Source organism: Microcaecilia unicolor, chromosome 10, assembly GCF_901765095.1.
Source record: "Microcaecilia unicolor chromosome 10, aMicUni1.1, whole genome shotgun sequence".
Taxonomy (NCBI): Eukaryota; Metazoa; Chordata; class Amphibia; order Gymnophiona; family Siphonopidae; genus Microcaecilia; species Microcaecilia unicolor.
The window spans coordinates 146,418,857-146,442,139 of record NC_044040.1 but is presented as its reverse complement, the minus strand read 5'-3'; the positions used below and the strand labels follow the sequence as shown (position 1 = coordinate 146,442,139).

General features: G+C 44.2%; 1 protein-coding gene across 1 annotated transcript in view; it reads right to left on the bottom strand.

Annotated features, from left to right (window-relative positions):
* Nucleotides 1-23,283, bottom strand: part of PROC (protein C, inactivator of coagulation factors Va and VIIIa) — a 196,981-nt gene that overhangs the window by 91,213 nt on the left and 82,485 nt on the right. Inside the window, exon 9 of the mRNA XM_030215644.1 lies at nt 12,835-13,461. Coding sequence (XP_030071504.1) covers nt 12,835-13,461 — 627 coding nt within the window. The remainder of the gene's footprint in view (nt 1-12,834; nt 13,462-23,283) is intronic.

Genomic DNA, 23,283 nt, shown 5'->3' with positions numbered 1-23,283 from the left:
TGAATTCAGTCACTGTTTTTGTCTTTACAAATCCAGTGGAAGGGTGTTCCATGCATTCATTACTCTTTCTGTGAAAAAGTATTTCTTGATGTTGCTCCTAAGTCTAACTCCCTGCAACCTCAACTCATGACCACTAGTTCTACTGCTTCCCAGTGGCATAGCCAGACGTGACGTTTTGAATGGATCCGGAGTATAACATGGTGGGCCCCTCCAATCCCCCTCCCCCCATGCAAACTGAATACCATATTTCAGTCATATGCAAAACACAGACAGACCTTCACCAAACATAGAAAAAGGGATTACAAATTAGAAATAAAAATAATAAAGACAAAAATTGAACTAGGAACCCCAAGAAGTCAAACTCAGCATGTACGGCAACACTGGAGAAATAAAAAGAGACATGCATTTTCTCTTCTACTCAACATAATGCAAAAACATCTGTGACACACATTTTCCAAAGCTAACACATTCCAGTTATTAAATTCAAATTAAAACACTTTTTTCCACCTTTGTTGTCAGGACATTTTATTTTTCCACCATGCTGGTATCAGTTTCTCTTTTCTATTTTCCTGCCTGTCTTCTGCTAAATCTCTTTCCAGGGGCTGCTGTCCATTTGTTTTTTCTCCTTTCTCCTCCTTTCTTGTTCCTTTCCCTCATTACATCTGTTTCTGACATACTGATGTTGTCCTTTTCTCTCTCCCTTTCTTTCTTTTTTTGCCTCTGTCCACTCAAATGTCAACCTCTTTGTCACACTCAAGTCCTCCTTATTTTTTTTTTACTTTTCATCTACCTATCAACTTTCAATCTCCTTCTCTCACCCTTAGCTCTCCCATTTCCAGTCTCACTCCTTCCTCAGCCTCCTATTTCTTTCTATCATCTATGCCCCATTTCCACATTTCTATCCTCACTATCCTCCTCTCACTCATTTCCTTGACAACTGCCCATAGCCTCTCCCACATGGTTCCACCATTCCCAGTACCTCTCCTCCCTCTCCCTCCCCTCCACCCATCCTTGCAGCCTAGAGTCCCTTTCATCTTCTTTTTCCCTCACTCTTGTAGCCTAACATTTCCATGTCCCTTCCCCCTCCACCAACAGCATCTCTGGCCCATCTTTCTCCTTCTCACCCCATTATCCATCATCTCTCCCCCTTTCTTTGTTGCTGTCCTTCCCTCTCCTCTTCCTCCTCCCACCCCATGGTCCACCAGTTCTCCCTATCTCTTTCTTGATGTCCTGCCCTTCCCCCACCCCTGTGGTCAAACATATCCTTATCTCTTCCCTTTCTGGTTTTCACTGTTGTCCAGCATCTCTCCATTTTTCCTCTCTGCCTCCCACTGTCCAGCATCTCTCCCTCAATCTCCTCCACCCTCATGTCCACCATCTCTTCTTCTCTCTTCCTCCCCTCTGCCCTGGGTCCAACATCTCTTAATCTCTCTCCCTCTCTCCCTTCTACCCCCCCCCCCCCCCGGTCCAATCTCTCTCACTCTCTCTCTTATCTCCTTCCCTTTGTTCTGCATCTCTCTCCCTCTCCTCTGCCCTGGATTCAGCATTACCCCTCATTCAACTCCCCTCTTTCTGAAACCCCCGCCCTACCTCCCCAGTCTACCTTAGAATGTGTTCTGCCTTTTAGAGGTTGCTGGTGTTAGAAAAAGTTTGGTAATATCAGGGATCATTAGTTGAATCTGTCCACAAAAATTTTGTCTTCTCTCTGTCTTAAATTGAACAGGGAGAAGACATAGGTTCAACTAATGATCCTCAATATAACCAAACTTTTTCCATCGGCTGTAATCAATTTTCACTTGACTTAGGGGGTCTTTTACTAAGGTGTGCTAGTGCTTTTAGCTCACTAAAAACCAGCAGACGCTAAATGCTGAGACGCTAATTCGAATGTAACAGGCATCTCAACGTTTAGCACCAGTTGATTTTTAGCATGAGCTAAAAATGCTAGCGTACCTTAGTAAAACAATAAGCCTTAGTCTCTTGGAGGGACATTTTCGAAAGAAATGTCTAAGTTGGTATTTGGACGTCTTTGTAAAACGTATAAATCTGGAGGCAGGGAAAAGTGTATTTTCGAAAAAAGATGGGCGTCCATCTTTCGTTTCAAAAATACCATGGATGTCCTTAAATTTGGACGTCCTAGATTTGGACGTCTTTGAATTTCAGCGATTTTCGAAACCAAAGATGTCCAAGTCAAAAACGTCCAAATGCAAGCCATTTGGATGTGGGAAGAGCCAACATTTCTAGTGCACTGGCCCCCCTCACATGCCAGGACAGCAATTGGGCACCCCAGGGGGCACTACAGTGGACTTCATAAAATGCTCCAAGGTACATAGCTCCCTTATGTTGTGTTCTGAGACCCCTAAGACCCACTGTACACCACTACCATAGCCCTTATAGGTGAAGAGGGACACCTATATGTGGGTACAGAGGGTTTCTGGGGGGTTTTGAAGGGCTCGCTGTTTCTTCCACAAATGGGCCTGAAAGGGAGGTGTATGGGCCTGGGTCCGCCTGTCTGAAGTGCATTGCACCCACTAAAACTGCTCCAGGGGCCTGCATGTGCTGTCATGGACCTGAGTATGATAGCATAGAGGCTGGCACGTTATATTTTTAATGATGTTTTTTGAGGGTGGGAGGGGGTTGGTGACCACTGGGGGAGTAACAGGAGGTCATCCCCGATTCCCTCCAGTGGTCATCTGGTCATTTCGGCAGTGGCGTACCGAGGGGGGTGGTGGGGGCGGTCCGCCTCGGGTGCACACCGCTGGGGGGGTGCTGCACACCTTTCGGCTCCGCTTGTTCTCTGCTCCCTCTGCCCCAGAACAGGTTACTTCCTGTTCCGGGACAGAGGGAGCAGGGAACGAGCGAAGCCGACAGGCGTGCTTGCACCCCCCCAGCAGGTAAAAATGCACGCGGGGGTGTCCTTTCGCCTGGGGGGGCACATCAGCGATCCGCCCCGGGTGTCAGCCACCCTAGGAACGCCACTGCATTTCGGGCACCTTTTTGTGCCTTATTCGTAATAAAAGCATATCCGAGTGAAAACGTCCAAGTTGTAGTCATGGATGTCTTTGCTTTTTTCGATTATGGGTCAAAGACGTCCAAGTCTTAGGAACACCCAAGTCCCGCCTTCACCACGCCCCCTTGAAATTTGCCGACAATTTAACCATATACATCCTTTTTTGAGCAAGACCTGCGGGAGGAGCCTGCGAGCCAGCAGCCAATGCCTCAGCAGCCAATGCCTCAAGGCTGCCGAGACAGTGCCTGCCGGTGCCGCGCTTTTTTTTTTTTTTTAAACATTTCTCGTCCTACGGTCCTTAGCGCCGTTAGCGCTTCTTCTTTTTGTAGCGCCGGCCCTGCTGCTCAACAGGAAAAGCAGCAGTGGCCGGCAATGGGAGCTGGCGCTGGCATGCAGGGCGGGCCTCGTCGAAGAAAAGAGGGAAAACATGGAAGGATGGGGAGAAATAGGGAAAACATGGAAGGATGGGAGAAAAGAGGGAAAACAGATGGAAGGATGGCAGAGAATGAGGGAAAACATGGAAGGATGGGGAGAAAGAGGGAAAACATGGAAGGATGGGGAGAAAAAGAGGGAAAACAGATGGAAGGATGGGGAGAAAAGAGGGAAAACAGATGGAAGGATGGCAGAGAATGAGGGAAAACATGGAAGGATGGGGAGAAAGAGGGAAAACATGGAAGGATGGGGAGAAAAGAGGGAAAACAGATGGAAGGATGGCAGAGAATGAGGGAAAACATGGAAGGATGGGGAGAAAAGAGGGAAAACATGGAAGGATGGGGAGAAAAGAGGGAAAACAGATGGAAGGATGGCAGAGAATGAGGGAAAACATGGAAGGATGGGGAGAAAGAGGGAAACATGGAAGGATGGGGAGAAAGAGGGAAAACTTGGAAGGATGGGGAGAAAAGAGGGAAAACAGATGGAAGGATGGCTGAGAATGAGGGAAAACATGGAAGGATGGGGAGAAAGAGGGAAAACATGGAAGGATGGGGAGAAAAGATAGAAAACAGATGGAAGGATGGGGAGAGAAAGAGGGAAAACGGATGGATGGGGAGAGAGACTGGATGGAAGGATGGGGAGAGAAAGGGGAGAGACTGGAAGGATGCAGAGAAAGGTGAGAGACTGGAAGGATGTGGAGAGAGAAGGGACACTGAACAGAAAAGGGTAGAGTGATACAGAGACACTGGTTAGAAAGAGGGAGAGAGACATTAGATGGAAGGATCAGGAGAGAGGATAGATGGATGGAAGGATGTGGAGAGAAAGAGGGAAGACGCTGGATGGAAGGGTAGGGAGAAAGAGGTGACACTGGACGGAAGGCTGCAGAAAGAAAGAGGGGAGACTACTGGAAGGATGGGGAGAGAGAGGGGAGACTGGAAGGATGGGGAGAGAAAGAAGAGAGCTGCTGGATGGAAAAGGAGAGTAGTGAAAGACTGGAGAATAAGAGGAAGGGGCATGGGGAGAACAAGGGTGAGAAAAAGATGAAAAGCCATAAGTAGATGAAGGAAATTAAAGAATGGATAGTAAGAATGAATTAAATCAGGACAGAGAGAGAGAGGCAGAAAAATATTGAAGAACGCAAAGAAAAAGGAGAGAAAAATGAGAAATGGCCAGGAAACCGTGGCAGAAGAGTTAAGCGAAAACGAAGGAAAGCAGAATCTAGAGACTGGGAGCGACACAATGAGAAAAAGTAAATGGCCATACAAGAAAGGTAAAGAAAATAATTTTATTTTTAATTTAGGATAAAGTAATATGGTACCTGTGTTAATGAAGTTTCATAGACCAATACTTCCTTCCTTAGGTCAGGCGAGGATACCGTAACAGCATTATACTGACCTGAGGCAGGAGGTTTTGGCCTCTGAAAGCTCATTGAAAAGGGTGTTAGGCTATTAAATAAATTTTCTGAAATCTGATGCACTGAAAAGCAGCACTTTACCCTGTGTGACAAATGCATCTGATTAGCGTGACTAAATTTTGTTGGGGGAGGGGGGTAGAGAGAAAATTTTGTGCCCACCCACTTTGGGTTCAGGCCCATCCAAAATTGGCAGTCTGGCTACGCCACTACCATAGAAGGAACTTCATACCCCATTTCAGACCACCTCAAGGTTCTAGAAGTGACACTGGACCAAAAACTGTGTTTTGAAAAACAGGTGGAAAATGTAAAAGGGGCGATCAAGGAAGACTGAATGAATTCTTTGCTTCGGTCTTCACTGAGGAAGATTTGGGTGGGATACCAGTGTCGGAAATGGTATTTCAAGCGGACGAGTTGGAGAAACTTACTGACTTCACGGTAAACCTGGAGGACGTAATGGGGCAGTTCGGCAAACTGAAGAGTAGCAAATCTCCTGGACCGGATGGTATTCATCCTAGAGTACTGACAGAACTGAAAAATGAGCTTGCGGAGCTACTGCTAGTGATATGCAACTTATCCTTAAAATCGAGCGTGGTACCAGAAGATTGGAGGGTGGCCAATGTAACGCCCATTTTTTAAAAAGGCTCCAGGGGAGATCCGGGAAATTATAGACCGGTGAGTCTGACGTCGGTGCCGGGGAAAATGGTAGAGGCTATTATTAAAAACAAAATTACAGAGCACATCCGAGGACATGGATTACTGAGACCGAGTCAGCACGGCTTTTGTGTGGGGAAATCTTGCCTGACCAATTTACTTCGATTCTTTGAAGGAGTAAACAAAGATGTGGACAAAGGGGAGCCGGTTGATATTGTGTATCTGGATTTTCAAAAGGCGTTTGACAAGGTACCTCATGAAAGGCTACAGAGGAAATTGGAGGGTCACGGGGTAGGAGCAAATGTCCTATTGTGGATTAAAAACTGGTTGAAGGATAGGAAACAGAGAGTGGGGTTAAATGGGCAGTATTCACAATGGAGAAGAGTAGTTAGTGGGGTTCCTCAGGGGTCTGTGCTAGGACCGCTGCTTTTTAATATATTTATAAATGATTTAGAGATGGGAGTAACTAGCGAGGTAATTAAATTTGCTGATGACACAAAGTTATTCAAAGTCGTTAACTCGCGACAGGATTGTGAAAAATTACAAGAGGACCTTACGAGACTGGGCGGCTAAATGGCAGATGACGTTTAATGTGAGCAAGTGCAAGGTGATGCATGTGGGAAAAAAGAACCCGAATTATAGCTACGTCATGCAAGGTTCCACGTTAGGAGTTACGGACCAAGAAAGGGATCTGGGTGTCGTCGTCGATAACACACTGAAACCTTCTGCTCAGTGTGCTTCTGCGGCTAGGAAAGCAAATAGAATGTTGGGTATTATTAGGAAAGGTATGGAAAACAGGTGTGAGGATGTTATAATGCCGTTGTATCGCTCCATGGTGCGACCGCACCTTGAGTATTGTGTTCAATTCTGGTCGCCGCATCTCAAGAAAGATATAGTAGAATTGGAAAAGGTGCAGCGAAGGGCGACTAAAATGATAGCAGGGATGGGACGACTTCCCTATGAAGAAAGACTAAGGAGGCTAGGGCTATTCAGCTTGGAGAAGAGACGGCTGAGGGGAGACATGATAGAGGTATATAAAATAATGAGTGGAGTGGAACAGGTGGATGTGAAGCGTCTGTTCACGCTTTCCAAAAATACTAGGACTAGGGGGCATGCGATTAAACTACAGTGTAGTAAATTTAAAACAAATCGTAGAAAATCTTTCTTCACCCAACGTGTAATTAAACTCTGGAATTCATTGCCGGAAAATGTGGTGAAGGTGGTTAGCTTAGCAGAGTTTAAAAAGGGGTTGGACGGCTTCCTAAAGGACAAGTCCATAAACCGCTACTAAACGGACTTGGAAAAATCCAAAATCCCAGGAATAACATGTATAGAATGTTTGTACGTTTGGGAAGCTTGCCAGGTGCCCTTGGCCTGGATTGGCCGCTGTCGTGGACAAGATGCTGGGCTCGATGGACCCTTGGTCTTTTCCCAGTATGGCATTACTTATGTACTTATGTAACATCAAAAATGTTCCACACAATGTGGAAACTGAGGAAAGTTAGAGGATACTTCCCAAAAAATATATTCCGCTTACTAGTACAATCAATGGTACTTAAACATACCGACTATTGTAACGCAATCTACGTGGGCTGCAGGGAACGCCTACTGAAAAAACTACAAACCACACAGAATACAGCAGCCAGGGTGATCTTCAGATGTTCCCGTTTCACAAGTGCCAGTCCACGGATAAAAGCTTTACACTGGCTCCCCATCAGAGCCCGAATAATGTTCAAGATATGCACCATGATATATGGAATCCTCTTTGGCACTGCCCTGGAATATATGAGTGATTTAATCTTGCTACCACCAAAAAAAATGCAAACATAAATGCATGAAACTACCTGCCCCTACTCTTTCCAAATTGCCTGAAACTGGTCTACAAATCAGTTCACTCCACCAGATTCTCTTACATAGGCACCAAATGATGGAACTCACTTCCATACAGCCTAAGACTCATGAAAAATTTCTCAAATTTCGCAAACATCTCAAGACTTTTCATAAAATTCCTCCTCAAAGTCAAGCCTGCATAGCCTAAACTAAGAATCGTCTGATCCACTCACTTGAAACACACCACACCCCTACACAGGATACACAACTCCATTAAATAAGTTATTACCTTAAACTTTTGTTAGCCACATTGAACCGATTCATTTTGGATAATTGTGGGATATAAATGGTGTTACAAATAATGTGTGTGTGTGTGTGTGTTTAAAAAGGTTCTTTGTGGATAACCTATTGCTATCCACATAAACTCGTGGGTCAATATTCAAAGCCATTTTTCTGGATAATTATTATTATTTATTGCATTTGCATCCCACATTATCCCACCTATTTGCAGGCTCAATGTGGCTTACAGAGACTTCCAGATTAACAGATACAATTGGTGATTCAAAAGATATAGGATAAGGAAAAAGGTCTAGGTCGAGAGTTAAAGAAAGATGACTTTCAGCGCATGGGTGGATTGGCGTTGTGGTGTGGTTAAACTATTGATTTTCATTATAGGCCTTATTGAAGAAGTAGGTTTTCAGAGATTTACAGAAGTTAGTTGTTTCATTGTTTTCAAGTCGGTTGGTAGTGCATTCCACAACTTTGTGCTCATGTAGGAGAAGGTAGTTGCAGTGGCATAGCTAGGGTAGTTGATGCCCGGGGCCAGTCATTTTTTAACCCCCCCCCCCCCCCAAAAAAAAAAAAAAAAAATCCAGTACTAGGCATACCGAGAATACAAAACACTCAGGACCTATAGAGCAATTCTACCATACCATAAGCAGTAATTTGTACGAGTCACACAAGGAAAAGGAAAGCATCTTAAACACTACAGTGAGCACTAGAACATCAATTCACCTATTGTAAAACAGACAGATTAGTACAGATCGTCAATCCTACACAGTCAATGCCAACCGAAAGCCATGTCTTTTTCACAAACACAGATACACCCTAATCCACTATAGAATAAGTAATCATAAACTTTCTATTTAGGCAAAAATTAAACTGAACCCCCGATGCCAGACTCTGCATACAATGCAACACCACAGAAACAGAAAATGTCCCCTAGTACTGTGCAAAATATAAAGACAGCAGGTGTAAATTTGAAAAAACTAATACCAATCACCACTTTACAAATTAACAAATAGAAATAAAACAAATACAGAAAATAAAATAATACCATTTTATTGGACTAATACATTTAGCTTCCAGAGGCCAAAATCTCCTTCCTCAGGTCAATACAGTAGAGTACTGTTACAGTATCCTATCCTGACCTGAGGAAGGGGGTTTTGTTCTCTGAAAGTTAAGTCAAAATGTATTAAAATTAGTCCAATAAAAAGATTACCTTATTTACATGTTCTATTTATAAACATTTATTAACACAGCTACAATACTATATCCTAAAGCAAAAAAATAAAAATATATATTTTATTTACAGTTTGTTGTCTCTGGTTTCTGCTTTCCTCGTCTTCTTTTCACTGTCTTCCTTCCATCCAGCATCTGTCTTCGCTCTCTCTCTGCCATCCAGTGTCTGCCCTCTCTAATGTCCCTTCCATCCACTGTCTGCCCTCTCTCTCTGCCCCTTCCATCCACTGTCTGCCCTCTCTCTCCCTTCCATCCACATCTGCCCTCTATTTCTGCCCCTTCCATCCACCATCTGCCCCAGTATGCCATCTCTCCCTCCTCCTTCCATCAACATCTGCCCTGTCTCTCTCCCTTCCATCCACATCTGCCCTCTATCTCTGCCCCTTCCATCCACCATTTGCCCCAGTCTGCCCTCTTTCTCTCTCCCCCTTCCACCCACCATCTGCCCTTTCTCTCTGCCCCTTCAATCCGTCTGCCCTCCCTCTCCCATCCATCCAGGGTCTGCCCTCCCTCACGTGCCCCCCTTCCATCCAGGGTCTGTCCCCTCTCTCTCTCTGCTCCCTCTTTTCAGCCCCCAGTTCCAGCCCCCTTCATCCACCACATGCCTTGCATCCTTCCCTTTTCAGCCCCAGACCCATTCTCCCACCTGCCCCAGACATGGACCCATTTCCCTCCTGCCCCCTTGTCAGACCCCAGTTCCAGCTTCAGACCCCTTCTCCCATCTGAGCACTCCCCCACCCCTCCCCCAATCCCCTCTGAGCACCCCTCTGAGCTCCCCCACCCACCCCAATCCACTTCTGCCCTCTGAGCACCCCTCTGAGCTCCCCCACCCCTCCCCAATCCCCTTCTGCCCTCTGAGCACTCCTCTGAGCTCCCCCACCCCTCCCCAATCCCCTTCTGCCCTCTGAGCACCCATCTAAGCTTCCCCACCCCTCCCCAATCCCCTGCCCTCTGAGCTCCCCCCACCCTCCCCAATCCCCTTCTGCCCTCTGAGCACCCCCACCCCTCCAGTTCTCCCCGCTGCGCACCCATCTAAGCTCCCCCACCCTCCCCAATCCCCTTGTCCCCTCTGAGCACCCATCTAAGCCCCCCCACCCCTCCCCAATCCCCTTCTCCCTTCTGAGCACCCCTCTCCCCCTCCGTTTAGAGCCGACAGAGCCCTCTTCTCCTGCCACCACCCTGCCTTTTTTTAAAATCCATGCAGCAACGCAGGCAGCGCCTCGCGTCTGCCCTGCGTGTGCTGTGCGAAGAAGAAAATTGCATCGCTGGTGTCGGGCCTTCCCTCGCTTTGTCCCGCCCTCAAGGAAATAGGAAGTTACCTCAGAAGAGGGTGGGACACAGCGAGGGAAGGCCCGATGCCAGCAACGTGATTTTCTTCTTCACAGCACACGCAGGGCAGATGCGAAGCACTGCCTGCGTCGCTGCATGGATTTAAAAAAAGGCAGGGTGGTGGCAGGAGACGACGGAGCACCCCCCTACCCGCTGACACCCAGGGCGGACAGCCCCCACCGCCCCGCCCTTGCTACGCCACTGGGTAGTTGCATGTGTTAGCTTGTATTTTAATCCTTTACAGATGGGGAAGAGAAGGTTGAGAAATTTACAGGATGATCTTTTGGCATTTCTGGGAGGTAAGTCCACGAGGTCTAGCATGTAGGCCGGGGCATCTCCGTGGATGATTTTGTGTACAATTGTGCAAATCTTGAACACGATACGTTCTTTAAGTGGGAGCCAGTGAAGTTTCTCTCTTAAGGGTTTTGAACTTTCATATTTTGTTTTTCCATATATGAGTCTGGCGGCGGTACTCTGGGCTGTTTGGAATTTCTTAATATTTTGTTCTTTGCAGCCAGCGTAGAGTGCGTTGCAGTAGTCCAGGTGACTTAATACCATTGACTGTATCAGGATACAGAAGATGGATCTTTGGAAAAAAGGTTGTACTCTTTTGAGTTTCCACATGGCGTGGAACATTTTTTTCTTTGTGTTCTTCACGGGGGTTTCAAGTGTGAGGTTTCAATCAATAGTGACTCCAAGAATTTTCAGATTGTTTGAAACAGGGAGTGAGAAGTCTGGTGTGGTTATGGTGGTGAAATTGCTGGTGTTATGTGGTGAGGTGAGTACCAGACATTGTGTTTTTTCTGCATTAAGTTTTAACTGGAATGCATCCGCCCAGGAGTGCATGATTTGGAGGCTTTGGTTGATCTCGGTGGTGATTTCATTTAGATAGTGTTTAAACGGGATATAAATCGTGACATCTTCTGCATATATGTATATGGTTGCCATTATCTGAATAAATGATTTAGCCAGCTCTGGTCATGTATATTTTCACAGCACTATCCAGAAAGTGCCACTGAATATCTTTTGTAACAGACACCTTGGCATTATTCAGATTGTGCTGGGGCAAGGTGTGGGTAGAATGAGGGTGACTCTGAAGAGCTTCGATGTTCAAACTGCTAACAGGATAATACCCAGATAAAGTTAGGCTAAAAAAAACCCTGCTGTCCTTACTTTATCCAGCTAGCTATGTGGGTAGCAGCTCCACTCATCTATCTACCTGGATATTCAGCACTACTCAGTATCCATATGCAGGTGCTGCATATCCATGTTTTAAGAGCTCCTCGCTAATCTGGTGGTAACTCAGTGTGCATTGGTAGGAAATATCTTTCATTCAAAATTTGTTTAATATATTACAGTCTAGAATAGTGTTATACGTAGTTCTTGCAATCTTACACAAGAGTTTGATATCATTTTATTGTTCTTTTGAACTATCAAGGTTTTTTTCTTTATTTTTTTTGAACATTGTGTCATATACAGCCACAATTCATTTTTTGCCACAGCCCACCTTTTTCCGCTGCTCAGTTACATTACTTGTTTCATTCTCAACCTCTTGATATTTTACAATCCTTGTGTATAAGCAATGGTTTTTGAATTTAGCACTTTCAGCTGGTATAGACATAATGTTTGTAAGTTTGTTCAACTTAATTGAGGTTGTCAATTATTTTTAAGTTCTTTTAGGTTGGTAACACTTTTTTTTTTTTAACCAATCTTTTCTTTTATTTGCAGTACTATGATGCTGTGCCTTTATTGTATGAAATTCATAGTATAAAATATCACTAATTAAGTTTTTGTGTTGGACTTTATTTTGCAAAACAAGCATTTTTTTTCATTTATTACTCTTCGCAATTATTTTATTGGATTATTTATGGGTCTCTTCCGTTACTCTGACTGGTATATTGTGGGTTCAATCCATACAATTGTGGTCCAGCTTATGGACAGAACAGAGTTGGCCCTAAAAATTGTTTGTGTACCTGCAATATTTAGCCTCTAAACAGATAATGTCAGCAGAGTCAACACATTGCACGTCTTTAGTGCTGCTACCCATAGTAGTGGCATTGAATATACAGACTAAAGGGTCCTTTTACTATGCGCACTATTATAGAATACACCCGATCTGCACCTAACTTAGGTGAAGGTATTTAGGCCTGGTTTTAGGTTGCCTAAATAGGTGCAAGAACAGCCTGTGAGCGTATTCTGTAAACTATGTACAACTTTAGCCATAGTTTATAGAATCATGCTAACCACATGGTTTTACAGCACTGATTTTTAAGGCGCCAAAATATAGAATTTCCCTTATGTCTTTTTTTTCTTCTGTTAATCCATTGTTGTGTTATACCATACAAGAGTACCAGTTTAGCATAGTTGATAGAGAAATTGTATTACTAGGTTTTTTATTAATACAAATGTCTACTAATTGGTAGAAAACAATGATGTATGCAGTTCAAAGTATTATAACAACCAAATGCATTATAAATAGGCTTCTTACTTTATTATGTATATGTGTAATTAAGCACTGTGTATTCTTTACAATGATGTACAGACACATAGAAATACAATATTAAGTTGAACAACTTTTAACAGTTATAGGACCATAAGTAAATCATCCTGATCACATCTATTATATTCCCACTTTAAATATTCTAAGTTTAAGGTGAGGAAGTATCACATTGTGCAGTGTGTTGTGTACAGGCTTTTAGAGGAGTTGTATTGCCTTGAAAAGGTGTGTTTCTCTCTTCTATCTGCTGCTTGATCCATTCCAAATACTGACTGACTTTAGTATAAATTCCAAAATTATGCAGCTTGCCACAGCCCTCTCCCCAACTCACCAGCCCAATAAGGTACCAGATATTCCCAAATTTGGTGACCATAGGACCACCACTGTCTCCCCTACAGGCATCCCGACTGTCTCCCAGTTTTCCTGCACATAACATGTTCTCAGAGATTACATTCTCCATAGCATCAATACATTCGTTCCGTGGAGCCAAAGGAACTTCAATGTAATTTAATAGGATTGAGCGGTTCTGAAAACTGTTATCCTGGTTTCCCCAACCTGTGACGGTCACTTGTTTCCCCTCCTTCATAAGCTGATGCTCTGCCAGCCACTTATCAGGAAGGCAAATTGGTAAAACATGATGGTTGAATGTTGCAGGGTGGGCCAAATGCAGAAGGGCAATGTCATTATCCGATTCTGTCTTCTGGTAGTTTTTATGAATGAGGATCTTGTCAACGGCAATTTGTTGTTCTGTGTTTTCATGCCGTCTGCGATCATATTCTCCTGGAAAAGCAAGAAAAGGAGAGTGATGATTTAGGCCACCCATCTCCAAAGCTACCCATTTACCTCTCCTCACAAGCGAAAAAACACACACCAAAGTGAGATAACTATCAAAGAGAACATCAAACTTGCTAAATATGAGAATAAAGTGATCATATCCAACAGCAAATGCAGAACTAGAACCCCAATCCCTCAGTTACCTCACATGCACAACAAAATATAGCAGAAGCATCAGAAACATCAAGCAATAGACTTGACAAAGAAAGCAAATTTCCATTTTTAGTGTTACTGGCCCAAGCCTCTGGAATGCACTCCCACTCCACCTATGATTGGAGACCTCCCTTGAAAAATCTAAAGGTGGGCTAAAATCCTTCCTTTTTAGTGATGCTTTTGTTTGGCATAGTTAATCCCTAAGTAACACTCTTTTAAGATCATCTATAGCAAGGGTGGGCAACCTCAGTCCTTGAGGGCCGCAACCCAGTTGGGTTCTCAGGATTTCCCCAATGAATATGCATGAGATATATTTACATACAATGGAGGCAGTGCATGCAAATAGATTTCATACATATTCATTGGAGAAATCCTGAAAACCCAACTGGGTTGTATCCCTTGAGGACCAATATTGCCCACTCCAGATCTATAGATACTCCCAAGGCATGTAACAGGTCTGGATCTGGGATACAGAGCTCCTCCATTTGTTCTGCTACTATCATTTTCCTATCAACAGTTGTAGTTCCTCCTCTCATCCACTTCTGCCTACCTTCTTGCTTTTTATTTCTGATACAGAATTCTGTAAACCACTCAGAAGGCTCTCAAACGTGCAGCATAACAAATGCTGCATAAATTGGAAACATGGGGGATCACATGACGCTATGAGAAAGGCAAGACGCGAGTGACGTGCTCTGGGACCTCTCAACATTTCCTTCAGGCATTTTGTGGAATTAAAGTGCTAATTCTCAGGGGCTACCCTATTTACTAGCTGGTGAAGTATATGGACAAATTCCTAGAGCATTGGGGAGAAACTATGTCTGCTGGAATCGCTAAGAAATACCAAGATCGGCTAAAGAAGACTGGTGACAAGATGGCGGATCCCATTCCCGGGGCAGTTGCTCAGTTTACCAAGACAGCACTGTCTAACCTGCGTCAGATGGTAGAATAGGCTTTGGATCCATGCCTCAAGCATCTGTCCATTCAAATCACTCACCTTGAGGCGTTACTTACAGAAACAAATCACCGCATTTCAGAACTGGAGCAAAATGTCTCTGGAGTAGAAGATGACACACAAACCATGTCGACAGACATTAAAGCACTCCAGGCCTTGGCACACTCTCACACAGATCAACTTGAAGATCTAGACAGTCATTCCTGGCGCAGGAACCTTCGCTTCCATAAATTGAGCTGGACTCCCACTAGCTCTCTGAAGTAGCAAGCTGGCTAAAGAAAGAGCACCCTCTGGGTCCAGCCTGCTTAGAATGGGTGCATCACTTAGGCTGGAATATGCCAGGAAATGTCAGGATAAGGGTGGTAAATCCTAATTTCATAATTACTTCCATAAGATGTAAAATGAGTTTATCTTGTTGGGCAGACTGGATGGACCGTACAGGTCTTTATCTGCCGTCATTTACTGTGTTACTATGTTATAAGGCCGATACCTTAAAGCAATAGAAGCTGTGTTGTGACACTTTAACTTATGATGGACTACTTGTCAGGGTATTCCAAGATTATTTGGTGGCCCTTTTGGAAAAATGTAAACTCTTCCAGCCTCTATGTGCCATCCTCTCTGAACGTAAGGTGCACTTTATGTTCTTATACCCAGCGATTCTAAAACTTTACTATGAAGGCAAATGGCAAGTATATGCCTCCTCCACTGAGGTGTGCGACTTTATTAACATCAATATTCCATCAGAACCATCAGCTACCTGAGGCCCGCAATGGTGTTTTCATGAACCTCAGTTTTTTATTATCCTTGACTTCTGTCCTGGATTGTACTCTCTATATGTCTGCAAAGTACTACTTATACAGGCTAAGTGCATCTAGATCTTCTTTGGATTCCCCTGTTTGACTTTAGTATTTTTTCTTAACGGGGCATGAGGGCCTCATGATGCATCAGTAGCATAATCTTCCTTGGGGGGGTCAGCATCCAAGAAAAAGATATAGTTGTCGTTGTAGACAATACACTGAAATGTTCTTCCCAGTGTGACAGCCAAAAAAGCAAACAGGATGCTAGAAATTATTAGGAAAGGGATGGTAAATAAGACCAATAATACAATAATACCTCTGTATTTCTCCATGGTGTGACCTCACGAGTATTGAATTCAGTTCTGGTTGCCGTATCTCAAAAAAGATATAGCAGACTTAGAAAAGGTTCAAAGAAGAGCGACCAAAATGATAAAGGGGATGGAACTCCTCTCATATGAGGAAAGGCTAAAGAGGTTAGGGCTCTTCAGCTTGGAAAAGAGAAGGCTGATGGGAGATATGATTGAGGTCTACAAAATGCTGAGTGGCTTAGAACGAATAGAAATTAATCGATTTTTTACACGCAATGAAGTTACATGGAAATACTTTTAAATCAAATAGGAGGGAATATTTTTTCACTCAACAAATAGTTACGCTCTGGAACTCTTTCCCGGAGGATGTAGTAACAGTGATTAATGTATGTGGGCTTAAAAAATGGTTTGAATAAGTTTCTGGAGAAAAAGTCCATAGTCTGCTATTGAGACAGACTTGGGGAAGCCACTGCTTGCCCTGGGATTGGTAGCATGGAATGTTGCTGCTATTTGGGTTTCTTCTGGGTACTTGTGACCTGGATTGGCCACTGTTGGAACTGGGCTAGATGGACCATTGGTCTGACCCAGTATGGCTATTCTTATGTTCTTATCAATCCCCCCTGTAAGTTTTGTGGGAGAGGTTGCTGACTCAGGCTATGCAAGGTGAGGGAGGGGGGTTGTTGGGGTATTGTGGTAGGGAGAGAGTGGGTGGGCTTTCCTTTTATTTTTCCTTTTTGATTGTTTCTTCTTTTTGCATGCATCCCATGATAATTTGCTATTTTATTTGTTTCTTGGGGTGGAGCAATCCAGAGCAACTCAACTGAATATTGCTACATTGTTGGTGTGGGGACTGTCCCTGAGTGAAGGCTGGGCACTTGGGGACACTGTGGGTCCATTTGTATTTCTACCATATGTAACTGTGGCCCATAGGCAAGATGTTCATATCCTCTCTTGGAATGTAGCAGGTATCTCTTCCCCGGTTAAGTGTTGAACTCAAACTCTGTTGAACTGTTAGTATGCTGATATTGTATGCTTACAGGAGACTACATTGTTTGATGTTGGAACATCAAAAGCCAACCTGGGGATGGGTGGGAGAGGTTTATTACTCTTTCTCCCTTCATATGAGAGCTGGAATTGCAGTACTTATTAGGAACTCCCTGTTATGTACTGTGCAAATTATTACAAAGAATGTCTATAGTCGCTATCTAATGTTAAAAATTTATTTGAAGGGTTTCCAGTTTTACTTTTTGGCTGTCTATGTGCCTAATGTGTATGAACATGCTTTCTTTCAAAAACTAGTCTATTTGGGTATGAATGATCTGTCTTCTCCCTTGATTCTGGTGAGCAACCTTAACCAAGTGTTGGACACTACTTTGGACAGATCGTTGGGTGGGGTCAGCTCAGGTGTGGGCACAGCCCAGGGCCTGCTTTTTCTCTGTTCTTCTTTGGGCTTTGTGGGCCCCTGGCGGCTCCTACACCCTGATGGGCATGACTACACTCACAGGTACTACCACAGCTCTCCATTATAGACTGTCCTGCTGAAAGCTGTTAAACCACTCATAATCATCTCAGCTTCAGGTATCTACCTCAGACCAGCCTATCTTGGATAACCTACTCCTAGGATTCATTATATAGCTACCAGTCCTTCCTAATAACATCTTCATGGACCATTTTAGACTCTTTTGCCCTTTCCCTTTCTTCTTCTTCCCTTGTTCCTTCTATCCTATCTCATTTGATTGTAAATGTATAACAACTGATCTGGCGACCGCCTTATCATTATATTGTAAGCCACTTTGAGCCTGCACACCTGTGGGAAAAGGTGGGATATAAATGTACTAAATAAATTTCTAAGGCCCATAGGATTTTTGTCCCGGATTGATTATAATTTGATGTCTACCACTACTTTTGCACAGGTTGGGAGTGCTGAGATTGGCCCCACAATGGTCTCTAACCACTTGATGATCTGGGTGGATTTGGATGTGGGACCCTCCCATACTAGGGTAACAGCTGGAGATTTCCAGCTTATCTACATGATGATTCTTACTTTCAGAAGTATTTAGCACATAAAAGTCAGGATTTAGAAACTACTAATTCCCAACATGTTGATACAAACTGGGCTTTTCTGGGAGACAGCCAAAGTGGTTCTACAGCGACATCACTTCTTATGTTTCCACTAGAACTAAGCATATCAATCAATATATTTTACACTTGGGGATAAAATATGCTTTAGCCAAGCATACTTATATTGCATCACCAACTCCTGTGGCAAAAGAGGCCTTTGTGGCCACGCAGACAGCTCTCAATATGCTCACACATGAGCGTACAAAAAATGCTTCTTTTTCGTAAGTTTAAGTATTATCGTTTTGGCAATAAATCTGGGAAATTGCTTGCCCAAATTACTAAACACTGGATGGGTTCTTGGTACATTCCCTGTCTATATGATGAGTCTGATTGTCTCCACCATAAGACTTCTGATATAGCTAACATTTTTCTCTGCCACTTCAGGAAGCTCTATCCTTCTGATGCTCAGACTGAAGGACCTGACGTTTGTGACTATTTGGAGGATGCAGGTATGCCCTAGCTGCCACATTAGGCTCATGATCGCCTGAATACCCACTCATGGCCAAAGAACTTCAAAAAGCCATTATGTCCACCAAAACTTTAACTGCTCTGGCCCTGGATGGCTATACCCCTTTTACAAATTCTTAGTTCCACACTTGTGTGGGCCTTTAATTTCAAATTATTCAGACGCTATAACACAGGGCACCTTTCCACTTAGAGCAAATATGGCTTTTAATTACCCTTATTCCTAAACCCGGGAAATCAAGTCTATATCCAAACTCTTATAGGCCAATTTCTCTTCTTAATGTAGATATAAAAAATTTGGCACGAATCTTGGCAGACCATTTGGTTACCTTGTTATCCTTCTTGAATGGTGAGGCTCAGGTAGACTTCGTGCAGGGTTGACAATTGGTAATTAATGTGCAGAAGCCATGGCTCATGCCTAACACACACAGACTCCCAGTATGCTGGTGAGCCTCAATGCTGACAAAGCTTTTGATAAGGTGAATTGGAGATATCTTTTTTCTGTACTGCATTACATAGGTATTGAGGGGTGGTTTTCTCAGGCTATGCGAATGGTCTATACTGAACTCACAGCCTCTATTTTAGTTACCGGAGAGAGGATGGAGCCCTTTCTAGGGATGTCTCCTGTCTCCCCTCTTATTTTACTCTACCTGGAGCCCTTCCTCTGCACTCTCAAGAAAGATGATGACATTATGGGTATTCAGTTGGGCTTAGATGAATTGCGGGTGTTAGCTTTTGCAGATGATATACTTTTGACATTATCCCACCGATACCCTTATTGAGACTATTAAATACAGTGAATGAATTTCATTTTTTTCGGGCTTTAAGCTCAATGTGCAAAAATCTGTAGCCCTTCCACTTCAAAATTCAGTGCGGACGGATTGGGTGAGTCCATTCCCCTTAACTTGGGCAACAGATGCTATTAAATATTTGGGAGTGATAATACCACAAGACATCACTCTGCTTTACACTAAAAATATTCAACCATTATTGATTACAACTAAGAACAAGCTACTTATGTGGTAATCTTATTCATTATCTTTGCTTAGCAGAGTGGTGCTTTATAACATGACTAGCCGTTAAGCCCGTTAAAACATGCAAACTTTTTGTTTTTAAAAATGTAATGAAAGAGCGAAAGGAAGAAATGAAAGTTGAGGGGCGAGTTTTTTGTTGTTGTAAATTTAATAATTCTCACCTCCATCCATCCATGTCCAGCTACCCTCCTCTCTCCCCTGCCCTCCCCTCCATCGATTCATGTCCAGCAACCCTGCTCTCTCCCCTGCCCTTCCCCCACATCCAGCAGCCCTCCTCTCTCCCCTGGCCTCCCCCCACATCCACCAACCCTCCTCTCTCCCCTGCCCTCCCCCCATATCCAGCAAACCTCCTCTCTCCCTGCCCTCCCCCCATATCCAGCAACCCTCCTCTCTCCCCTGCCCTCCCCCCATGTCCAGCAGCCCTCCTCTCTCCCCTGGCCTCCCCCCCCCTGTCCACCAACCCTGCTCTCTCCCCTGCCCTCCCCCCATGTCCAGCAACCCTCCTCTCTCCCCTGTCCTCTCCCCATGTCCAGCAACCCTCCTCTTTCCCTTGGCCTCCCCCCGTCCACCAACCCTGCTCTCTCCCCTGCCCTTCCCTCATGTCCAGCAACCTTCCTCTTTCCCTTGGCCTCCCCCCGTCCACCAACCCCTGTCAGAGAGAGACAGAGAGTGAGAGTGTGTATATGTGTGTGTGTGTGTGTGTATGTCCTCACAGCACTGCAGACTACAGCCGGCACAAAAAAAACCCCAAGGGGGGCCCTTTTAAAGTTGTGCTCTATCTGGTTAACGTCTGTCAAGCTGTAGGGAGTAGGAGTGCCTTTTAGCCTCCTTCAGAGAGCAGCCGCTGCCATCGGGAGCTCTTTCTAAGCCCCGGTGAGTACTTTTTAGCTGTGCAGTGTTAGTGTTTGGCTCCGGAGGGGGCAGACTGTGTTATGGCAGCGGAAGTTGTAAAAAGATGATCCCGCTGCGGCTCTCGCCATTCCGCAGCAGGGCTTGTATCAGGGAGTCTTCTCGCTCATCAGACAGTGCCGCGCGTGACTCATTAGCCGCGCCTGTGGAGGCTGCGCCATTTTCTTCCTCTGATACTTCCTGCAACGGGTGCTGCGGGTGGCTTCAATGCAGGGGTGGCTTTGAGTGCTGTATCTGATGTTTCTGCCAGAGTTCCTCCCTATTGGTTGAGTTCAAGTGCTCCTGCTACTGGCCTCCCTCCCTAGAGCCTCCCTTTTGACTGCGACGCCATTTTCCCACGCCCCCTCATTCAATCGTTCCTCCCTCCCCCTCTGATTTCCATGTCCCCTCCTGCCCTCCTCCCTCCCTCCCCCTCCAATTCCCACGCCCCGTCCTTCCCTCCACCCTCCCTCCCCTTCCATGTGTGTGAAAGACAGAATGTTTGCATTACGTGCGGGCTGTTTTCTGTACTCTCCACCCCTCGCCCTACCTCTGACCCCTCCTCCTTTCTGGTTCTGGAGCTTGTGGAGGCGGGGCTTGGACTTTTGCTCTCTCAACGTTCGGGCTGTACTGTGCATTTGCGGGTGAGTCGGTCCAAGCTCATTTAATAGATTTATGTTACTCCCTAGGTGGCTTTACACCTTCCAAGTGCTCCCCCTAGTTTTATCAATGACCCTTGATAAATCTCTCTCTAAGCTCCTGAATGGGTTCTTGTGGGGTGGCAAGTGAGCACACATGACTCTTTCTCATTCCTATTTGCCCCGAGATAGAGGGGGGTCTCTAGGTCTGCTTTGTGTCCATCTATTTTCTTTGGCCTCTCTCATTTTTCTTATATGCCAGTTGAAACCTTGTTATTAGCTTCAGTTCATTTTGTGATGTGTTGCATGCCTTAGCCACCACACTTGGCCTCCTTTGGAAAATATCTCATTTATCAGCCTGTACGACTTACTTGGAGATGGGTATGCAAAGCCCTCCACCTGTCTTCTTCTCTATCCCCCTCTTATCTATCCAAGGGAACAGTAATTTTCTCCCTGGCTTCACTGTCTCTTGTTTTAGTAATTGGGCCCATAAAGGTTTAACTTTTCTATTTCAGGTTGTTGCAGATGATGGACATATACAGCCCTTTAATGCATTGTGTGATGCATACAATTTGGACTCTAATGGCATATTTTTTTTTTTATCTACAGCTACATTATGTTCACTCACTGCCTGCTGACTCTTTGACTTTAGAAACTCATGAAACCCTGTCAGAAGCTTTCAGCTTAGAGGCTCAATTGCATCACAAATTTATACAGGAATTTTTACCAGATTTTAATTTTTCACCATTGGCTCAGAAATGGTCTGCAGAACTCTTGATTCCTATTACTGAAGAACAGCTTAAACGTAGGCTTACTCTTTATCGTACTCTTATGAGAAATATCTTACACTGGGAAATACAGTATAAATTGGTGATGCATTTATATATTGTAATGGAAGTGAATTTTAAAGACTGTTTTTCAGCTCTGTCTTGACCGACCAGTGCACTCGGGGTCTGTATTGTTGATTAGAAGTAATTCTGTTTAAAAATGATTGTTTAACTTTGATTATGTGAAAACAAGTTGGAATGTGGAAGATAAGACACAGCTCTAATTAATTTGGTATGTGAAGAGGAGTATGGCGCTTGCTTCCCAGCTCCAGCCTGGCCACCTGGAGTTGGAGAGCATGTGACCACATTCCCACAGTATGGCTTGTTTACCTAGACAGAGAAGCATTCTGTAATTTTCCTCAGCTCTGAACATGAGTTCTGAGCCTAATAAAAACGGGAGTTTCTTTCAGTGAAATCGGGAGCTCATCTGTGAGTAACGTACGTACTGCGCAGAGGATCTGTTCCTGGTCTAAAAAGCTCCTGGCTTTCGCTGTAATGGGCCCCCCAGCTTATGATAAGACCCTGGAGATGTAAGGACCAGTGATGATTGTATGTATAGTGTATTATTGCTTCTTTTCCTGGTCTAAGAACTCTTAGCATTGCTTGGATGTAGAGACCAGTGATGTAATGATTGTTTAGCTAATCATTGTGTATGTCTTAACCGTAGTATATATATCTTAATCAATATAGAATTCAGCTCCTCTAATAAAGGTTTCATTTATCTAATACGAATCCAAAAGAATCCACGGTAATTATTGAGTAGTCTGTGTCAGTGAGACAGGCTGTAAATTCATAGCAGTACATATATCTTGCCTCATAGAGCCTATAAAACCATTTTTGGAGCTTTGGCTTCTGGTCGTAAATGTCATCAACCCACAGCAACTCTTGGCAATATGTTCTGGTCTTGCCCCAAGATTCAACATTTCTGGTGGGTAGTAGGGGTGCATGTCTCCAAGATATGGAAGTCCAGATGGATACCAAAACTCCAGGCCTTATTTGCATCCTGTGACCTTGTCCACCTCATGCCTAAAGGATTTATGGGATTTGTGGAGTATACTACATTGATGAGGAAGAAATGCATTCTTCAATGTTGGCTACTGGATATGGCCCCTATTTTGGCCCACTGGCGGTCGTTGATGATCATGCAAGCATTGATGTTCATGATTTAGACTCTCTTCCTGGGAACCTTTTTAGACAACCTTAATGCCTCTGGCTCGCAGTAGACTGCTTAACCTTTCATTTCTAACGTTCTGCATGGTTGACCCCTTCCTGACATGGGTGATAGTTGCACGCCTGGGTATCATCTCCATGTGTGGTTTTTTTGGGAGGGGGAGGGAGAATATGGTGGTGGTGGGGGGGTAGTGCTTCTTCTCGTTAACCGTTAATGATGTGCTATTTTTTTTGTGACTGTATTAAGCTTTTTATTTGTTTGTATTTTATGCTGTTTGATTAGAAAATAAAAGCTATCTTAAAAAAAAAAAACCTTGGAAACTAATCCAGCGAACACAACCTTGAAATTCTAGCCAAAATCCCAGTCATTGCTTAGTGATACCAGTAGAGTATATAAACAGAAATATTTTAGACT